Here is a 9042-nt window from a genome sequence, read left to right as displayed (position 1 = left end):
GGGGCCTAGCGTGCGGGCAGCTGGGCCCGGAGAGCTGCAGCGCCCGGGAGGAGACTGGCCGGGGGAGGAGGCGCTGCCTTGCTGTGGAGCAGGGCAGGGCAGGGCAATGGGGCTGGCTTGAAGTGGGCAGGTGAGGAGACAGGTGCGGGCCAGCAGTGCCAGCAGCCGCTGCTTGGCCCCCCCCCCAGGGCGGCTCCCCCGGGCCCCGCGGGGATAAGCAGCTCCCCTCCCCTCGCTGCCAGCTGGGGCCCGTGGGCTGGCCCTGCCTGCCTCACCATGGCCCTGCCATCGCGGCTCTGCACTCCATGCTGACGCCGCGGCTCTGTGCTCTGCGGCAGCAGCTCCATGCTGCCGCTGCCGCGGGCCAGATGAAATGGCTTGGCAGGCCACATGTTGGACAAGCCTGACTTAAACTTAACAGCGAGATGGATCTTAACAGATGGAACCCTACTCCATTATCCATCAGCACTGCAGCACCCTTTTTCCCCCTGGTAGCACATCATAATGGAGCCAAGAGAGAGGAATGACAGAACAAGGCTCCAGTATGTCTTTAGCGTTTTTATGGTGCAAGTTAAAGCAGCTTCATGGAGGCAAGGGCTCATCAGAGAAGAAAGCAGGGAGCCCCAGTCAGTTCACTGTCACCATCCCTATGTCCACTATGTTTTACTTCTTGTCTGGCCCTGGGAGGCGATTCAAACTATCTTTAAGACCATATAGCCATTATGATTTCTCTTGGTTTGATATGCTTTCTTGTAAGGCTGTAAATGAGAAATTAAGTGAAAGAGAGCAGTACAGCATGAATGTAGTGAAGACATACAGTAGAAGATAAACTTATTTCACTCACTAGAACAAGGTCAGGGATCCTGGTCTGATGTGCTTGTGTCGTTCCATGAGCCTGAAGGGTTTTTTGGTTTTTGTTTTGTTTTTGGTTGTTTGTTTGTTGTTGTTGTTTGTTTTTTTTTGGGGGGGGGGGAGTGGTTAATTAGCCTAACATGAAACACTGAAGTTCCATAAAGAAAAGGAACAAAAGTGTTCACCGAGCAATGAACTATAGTTTAATTGCGATACAAACTAATCTTCAAAGACTACCTGAAAATATGGGTTGTGTGTTTTTTCACATAGATGTTTTCATGAAAACTAGAGAGAGCAATATATAACGCTCATAGAAAGAGAGCAGGCCCATAGCTAATAACATTTTCTGATCCAGCATATCACATGATGCTGATAAATGTACATGGAAGACAGCAGAAAAAGACTTCCCCAAATCATTATGGACTTTGACAGCTTTCTCCATCACACAGGTGGATAGACTTCTTTGGAGAAATGTAGGGCTAAGTATCAAATCTGATCTATGAACTGCTCAGATTCTAAGTGACATGTTCTTGAGGGAGCAGAGAGTCTTCAGTTTCACTGTGACACTTTTATTGGGTTTTGCTAGTTCTCTCAAATAGATTGACAAACCCATCTCTCATCACCATGTAGAATTGCCATATAGATGTGCCTTAAGCAGTGTAAAATGACAATGGCATTTAAAATATTGATGGCTGCCCATAGCCCTGTCTGCAGTGTTGCTTCAATAGTGCAGCTGAGCCATAGTTAGCACACTGGGAGGTTTTTTCAGAAAAAAAGTCTAGTGTAAAGACAACCATTGTTTTCACAGAGAACTCTGACGAGCAGGGCAGTTCTGCTGTGGCTCTGTTGCCTTCCTTGTGTACATCGATGATGTGGCATATGTTGCAACTCTAATGATGAAAAAATTAATATCCCCTGCTGCCCAACTTTCTTCCTAGGCACCTTTCTACTGTAGAGTCAGTGGTCTTACCTGTACCATGGAGTCAGTGTTAGGAGTTTTTTTCTTAATTTTCATCTTGCAAAGAGGATTTAAATTCTAAGAGGGAATTCAGCTGCATGATGGATATTTGTCCAAATGGGTGAGTTCTGAGTTCTAACCAGTTTTATGTACAGGTGCATTTAACTACAGTGGATCTACATCATTATCTTTTATCTAAACTGGTTTATTACAAAGACTTCCCAGGCTCTAATCAGGATGTTGTCATATATAATTTAGCAGTTTATGGGTGGTACTGTTGGAAAGTTAAAAGGGTTTTGGGCCCAGATTTTCAATAGTAGTTAGGTGCTATGCTCCCACGGAAATTAAGACCTTAAGTACTTTTGAGGAGCTGGTCCAATTTACTAATGCAGGGTGAAAATCCTGCACTGTATTACTAAACACTAATAAATGCAAACAAGTTAAAAATTCAGCGTAGTCATAACATTCCCAGCAGTGAAACTGGTCGATGCCTTATAGTCTGGCCTCTTGATTAGCTGGCTTGTATTACACCGTACCTTTAAAAAGAAAATTAGTATCCAGCTGTTTCTTTCTATTTCTTTCTGTCTATTATAATTTTCAAATTACGCTATCCACTAAAGGCAAAATTAGAAATGTATTACAGCTGAAGATAGGCTGGGCAGCTGCCTAATCTCTGGTCTCTTTTTTTTTAAATAAGAATTTTTATTTTTTCTTCTCCCAAAATAATTAAGAAAGCTCAATTAGGTAGAGAGAGAACACATTCTCTGGAGAAAGCCTGGATGATAATAAGAATCTCTAACATCTTAATGCTTTTTCTTCTAAGAGCCTACAGAATGTGAAAAAAATCCACCCTTGTAAAAATGAGCAAAATCATGTCAGGTAGATTTAACAATATACTATGGGTTTGCACCAGATGTCCCAAGGTTTAATTCTGTTTCTTAAACACCATGACCTGCTTCTTCTAAATAGCATTATTAGGACTGTTAAATAATTTTAATTAAGAATACAAACTTTGGGTAAACAATAAACATCTGCTGCGTAGTTCTGGGAAGTATTTTTGTCCAACCTTATAGCTGAATTCAATAATTTGCTTTGCAGGGGCTTATGCAAATGCTTTTTTCTTCACTTTTGATCTGCCTGAATTTGGACCTCATGTATCTAGCTTTGAGTGTCAAGATCCAAGCCAAATTCAATCTGAACAATGGGGTTCTACCTAGTTCCTTTTAAAAGCACAGTTTTCCTCATTTTAATGGAAAACACCGCAAGTGTGCGCAAAACTTTTCTCAGATATCCTTGACAAGTTCTTCAATCTCAAGGTACTTAAGCTCCTACATAAACACAACCTACTAAAATTTATTTATGCTGCACTTACTACAAAGGTCAATAAATGATCCCGATCTGCAGTATGCAGTTTTGCAGGTACACTAGCTGGCATTACTGAGGCTATTTTCCATTTAAGATGCCACTCTCATTCTGTAGCCACTCCTTTTGCAGAGCACAATACAGGAGAAAGCTGTTCATACAAGAAGCTTGGCTTCTAAACAGAAATGCACCATATGAGCTTTGACATCTGTATAACACAGGAATTTGTACTGAGGTGTACCAACACATATGCGGGAAAAGGTTCTCACCTTTTGACATACTCTATCAGTTGCCATTACTACCAAAAACGGAAGGTTGCTTGAAATTACTGGTTGAGTTCAAAACTGCTTTAAGGGTAACTGATTTCATTATTTTACAGTTTAGATTCCTTTCTTTATGGCCTCCATGCTCTATTCAAAGGAGATTTTCGAATAACAGCAAAAGATGAATGGGTGTTTGCAGACATGGATCTACTCCATAAGGTTGTTGCTCCTGCAATCAGGATGTCCCTGAAGCTACATCAGGTGGGTTTTTCCCTGTTACTATTGTACTCATTTTCTGAGGATATACAGGAAACTTTAGAAAGTGGTCCAAGACAAATTGGGATGTAAATGTAATTATTGCAGCCTTATTCTGAGTAAATTGCTGGAAAAAATGTAGTAAAGCACACTTTCTTATCTTCTTTTCTTTCCCCCCTCCAAACTTAATAATTTATATTCCAGGGGCTTGAGACAGAGTTTTGACTCTTTGTCAGTGGGGGTCAAACTTCAGGTGAGGTTTTCCTTGCAGAGGAACTACAAGACTGGTTTCTAGGTTCTATTTTTTCTAATAGGAAACACATTGTTTGACACTGTTTTATTTGAAGGGGAAAATACAAAGGGAGAAATTGTTTAGAAAATATAAGGCTCTTCTAATTGGTCAGCTATCATAGATGTTTCATGGGTAATGCAGGAATGTTTCTGAAAGTACCGCCAATGGATTTTTTTCCCCTCTCAGTTACATTGGTATGAATCTGGAGTTTCACCACTAAGGCCGTTGCAAGTCTGACATATTTGTGCCTGTAGACTGAGTAGATTGTAATCTTATGGTTCAGGTAAACTCGTCCAAATAAGTGCACAATATAATTGTTCTATGTGAGATGCCATTTTAATAGTAGACATTTTCCACAAATTGAAAATGGTAATTCATTATGTATGATGTGAGGAAAACAATAGAGTGGGTGTACATAAATTGTCTCCTAATACACTTTTGGGTGCAATTCCAAGACAAAGTCCTACTTCCAGGCCCCAGCCTATAGTTGGGCAGCTAGTTTGCCATATTTGACAAGCTAGAAATCAAAAGGACACTCAATGATTGATAGGACTCTTGGGAGAGAGCTAAAGAAAGACTGTGAATGGGGTCATTTTGGTGACAGAGGATACCCATAGTATAAAAAAAGATACCAGTCTTACATCATTTGAAACAAGTTAGGCCTCTGCAGTTCCCTTGGAATGATAAGCCTCAGGGAAGGTAAACGTGTATAGACTGTTAATTGTTTTAGGATTTTTTATCCCCTGAAAAACATTTATTTTAAGAAGACTGAGGTCAATGCAATAACCACTGATTGGAGCTCCTGGAAGGAAGAGAATTGCAGGTGTACTGAATGTAGGTCAGATAGGCTTGAGGCAATCATAATGGATACAGAGGAAACTTCAGCCTAGGAGGAAGTGTGAGAATGGGAGAATTGGATGATTCCACCCTGAAAAGTAATGTCTGAAGAATGGAGAACAGGGAAGAACTCAGGGAAATGCAGTTAGCTTGTGCTGTGAGAGTAAAAAAAACACTGCCTTTTCTGGTACACAAGGATTAGCCATACATAGTCATAATTAAGGAGCGTACTAGTATTGGTGGTATTCAGAAATGTTTTGGGGAAACCAGAGGGAGGAAATTTGTCATTTTTAGAACTGCCGAAATCAAGTTAAAAACACTGTGAAAGTGGATTAACTTCTGTACTTCATTGACATTGTCTCTTTGCACAAATACTGACAATATTGTCAGGTAAAAGAAAAGAAAATAACATATTGTGCCTATTGTTATATCTCTTAATAGCAGTAGTTCTCAACATTTTTATTGAGAACTCCTCAAAAAATGCCAGCTCTTAGCTTTCCCTCATTTCTTGACTACAGAAAAATAATAGAGCTGTTTTTCTGTTCCAAAGATCTCAGAAAGACCACACTTGGGAGGAAGGTTTTTAATGCTATGGAGTCCTATTTGAAATCTCTGGGTTTATCTTGTGAATCACATCTAGGTGTTTGCAAACCTAACAGTGCTAATATTGTTTGGCATCCCGCTGCACCCTTAAAAGGATCTCATGGCACCGTGGGGTGCAGATGTACCCTGGTTAAGAATTGCTGCTTTATTGGTTTCTCAGTTTTGTACTATTTTATAAGAACTAACATTTCGCCAAAGTACAGAACTTTACAGGTGGCTCCACTTCAGGTTTTTGCTGCATGAAGGAACTTTCAAGTCCATGTTCTCCAATTTCACACTTTAAGAAGAAAATAGTTAAAATGCCTTTCTTCAAGTCTTGTCCTAATAAAGATTTTGCACACAACACAAACGTCTTAATGTGGTGTTAATGCTGTGTTACTGTGGTGTTAATTGCTTTGTCGCTCTTCCTTCAACCTTCACTCTGGACTATTGCTACTGTCATTTTTATGTTTACTGTTGCAGTTAATGTCAGTCAGTGCTATGTCACTGTCTTCAATGAACTCGGGATCTGGTTGATCATCAGTTCCTACTGTCTTTTGACAGAGCTGTCTATAATCATGCCATTCATTTAATACCAGGACCAGTTCACCTGTCCAGATGAGTATGAGGATCCAGCAATCCTGTACGAAGCAATCCAGGCTTTTGAGGAGAAGGTTGTAATTTGTCATGAGGGTGACCCTGCCTGGCGCAGTGCTGTACTGTCTAACAGAGAAGAGCTGCTTACTCTGAGACACGTTGTAGATGAAGGGACAGATGAATACAAAGTTATTATGCTCCACAAAAGTTACCTGAGCTTCAAAGTTATCAAGGTACCAAAGCTATCTTTCTATTATTGCAGCAGCTCATGTGCTACCCCTGTTTGAAGTCTTCATCCGGTGAATCCTTGAGAGCTGGCTATCATTTTCTAATAATACAATTTAGTTAGGAGAGTGAGGTTGATAATAGCTAGGAGCCGGGACTCCTGGGTTCCATGCCTGATTTTACTCTGAGGTTAGAATCATTTTATGTCAGTTCTCCACCCATCTGAAGCAATAATTTAATCTTGAGTGAATAATGTTTGTTAAGGTCCTGAGATTCACAGATAACAATGCAAAGTAATTACTACTGTTCTATTCAGGTAACATACTTATGTTAATACATTTTTAAATGGGAAGCATTTTCAAATGGTTTCATATGTCTCTACCTAACCGTAGGTAAACAAGGAATGTGTCAGAGGGCTTTGGGCCGGGCAGCAACAGGAGCTGATTTTTTTGCGCAATCGTAACCCAGAGCGAGGCAGCATCCAGAACAATAAACAGGTCCTGAGAAACTTGATTAATTCTTCATGTGATCAGCCACTGGGATATCCAATGTATGTTTCCCCTTTAACCACCTCATACCTGGGCACGCACAGTCAGCTGAGGAATATTTGGGGTGGACCTATCAGTTTGGACAACATTAAAACATGGTTCAGATCCAAGTGGTTAAGGTAGGTGTTGAGACAATAATTGACCTCTATTATGATATGCAGGGTATGGGAAGTCTGGAGGCACTCAGGCACACTTTATTTTCTGTGAAAAAAAAATGTGCACTGTTGTTTGAAAAATACTCATTTTTGGTAGTGCATCCAAAGCAAAAATAGAGAGAACAGCTCCAGAACTATCATAGAAAGCATTAATACAATTCAAATATAGCCCTCTGTCAGACAAGCACATTAGCTTCATTTTACTTAGTATTTCTGAGACATTCCTCAGGAAAGGCTGCCATCTGTAAAGAAAAATAATTCAAAGCCATTTACCTTTCACTCTTTTCAAATAACAATGTAGTCTTTCTGCATTGGAGAAATAATTAGAACCTGGACATAAGCATTAGCAGGTTCAGCTTCAAGTGCTTTGGAAGTTGGGTTCAGATGAGCATACCTAAGTCGTGACCCTTATCCAAAAAAGTCTTAGGATTTTTTTCTTTGAAAATCTGACATTAGCTACCCTTTGCACTGGATATACCCCAACTATTTTCCTTTCTCTACTTCTGTATCTGGCATCTTTAATGTGTACACTTCTTATGTGATAGACTTACCTTTTGTGTCTACAGAGGAGGGACCAGACCCTACTTTTTTAGACCCCATCACTGAAGCTTTGCTAGCGCTCTGGGATTTTATCAGTATAGTAGTTTCTCAGAGTATATCCTATTCTTAGAGCCCCAGAACAAGTGAGATTTTGGAGAGGAGAGTATACTCATTGGCCACCTTATATAGAAATTAGCCTTTGGAGATCAAACTGACATTAAATTAAATGCTTTGAGGGGTTGTGGGATGCCCAGGCTGCTTACCAAACCTCAAGAAAGGTTTGGCTTAGATAATGTATGAAGTTACACATTCTTTTCTTTTTTCTTCTTTTGACCAAACTAACGTGTTCACATCTACTGTAACCATGTTGTGATATAATTACCATCCTCAAAATGTCATCCAGCATTGAAAAGGTTAGGGAGAGTACCGTTGTTCATTTGTACTGCGAGTTTGTCTGATACCCATCCTACATATTCTAGTAAACACTAAACTCTTGATCATGTGTCTGTTCACACAAACAGAATGCGAAAGGACTGTCATGCCAGTCACAATAGTGGAGGTAACATTGAGGAGGTGGATAGTGGTGGCAGATCTTCGGCCAGCAACCATTCAACAAGAAATTCAAGCCAGAGTAGTAGCTCGCAGAACACAAGGAATGAAACACTGCAATTGCAGGCTTCTTCAAATGGTGCTCATCAGCATGCAGGTATTTGTACCTACATTTTTGCATTTATGAACCATGTATTGAGGCGTATCTGTATTGAACACACGAACTGGTATGTCTGGTGCTTTCTCATAGAATTTAGAACAACCATCGTCTAGAACTCTAGGTTCTGTGGTATCAAGCTATATATATTGTGATTCAAAGTATTGTGCTTTTTGGTGATCCTGGCCTCAGAAAAGGATCATAGTTCTTGGCAGGGCCAGTTCCAGAGGGGGCACAATGGCACAGCTGTGTCCGCCCCTCTCAGATTGGTCTATGCTGCTGGAGCCTCTGGGGCAGTAGAAACATCTCCAGAGCAGAAGAGAATCCCCTCTTCCACTCATACTCAGAGGTATGTCTCCTCCACTCCCTTTCCTCCACCCCACACCTGCTGTGGCTTTTTTTTCTCCCCTGTCCCAGGGGCAGCTGAATCTTCAGAGCTGTGCTGCACAGGGGCTGCCCTAGGTGAGCCCAACCACTACACAGCACAGTGGAGCGGGTAGGAGCACCTCTGAAGCGTTCCCTGCCCTTGGGACAGTGGGGAAAGCAATAGTGACTGGAGGAAGGGACAAAAGAGGAGGGGATGCGGGGGATGTTCCTCTTAGCACGGAGGGGAAGAGGGGGATGCTTACTTGCTTTGGGGACTTTGAAAAGTCCCCCGAGGCTCCTGCATTGTGGCTTGCCTGTGCCAGGAAGTTGGTGGGAAGCAGGATAGGAGCAGGGGTGCAGCCACCCCTTCAGTGCAGGTGGCTGTTCCCATACCCCCTTTTGCCAAATCCTGGCTCTGTCCCTGGTTCTTGGGCCACTAGATTCTTAAATATACAGTATGAGTATCCACCACTATTCACCTGCACTGATAAAGCGGGAGGACAG

The 9042-nt window shown here is 41.5% G+C and overlaps 1 protein-coding gene across 1 annotated transcript in view; it reads left to right on the top strand.

Annotated features, from left to right (window-relative positions):
- The window catches only part of PCNX2 (pecanex homolog 2), a gene marked incomplete at its 3' end in the record, with an annotated part of 251039 nt that overhangs the window by 231166 nt on the left and 10831 nt on the right, over positions 1-9042 (top strand). Inside the window, exons 29-32 of the mRNA XM_006027452.1 lie at positions 3552-3696; positions 6001-6231; positions 6616-6890; positions 7988-8172. Coding sequence (XP_006027514.1) covers positions 3552-3696; positions 6001-6231; positions 6616-6890; positions 7988-8172 — 836 coding nt within the window. The remainder of the gene's footprint in view (positions 1-3551; positions 3697-6000; positions 6232-6615; positions 6891-7987; positions 8173-9042) is intronic.

This window comes from Alligator sinensis, unplaced genomic scaffold, assembly GCF_000455745.1.
Source record: "Alligator sinensis unplaced genomic scaffold, ASM45574v1 scaffold93_1, whole genome shotgun sequence".
NCBI classification, from domain to species: domain Eukaryota; kingdom Metazoa; phylum Chordata; order Crocodylia; family Alligatoridae; genus Alligator; species Alligator sinensis.
This window is presented reverse-complemented; position numbering and strand designations above follow the sequence as displayed.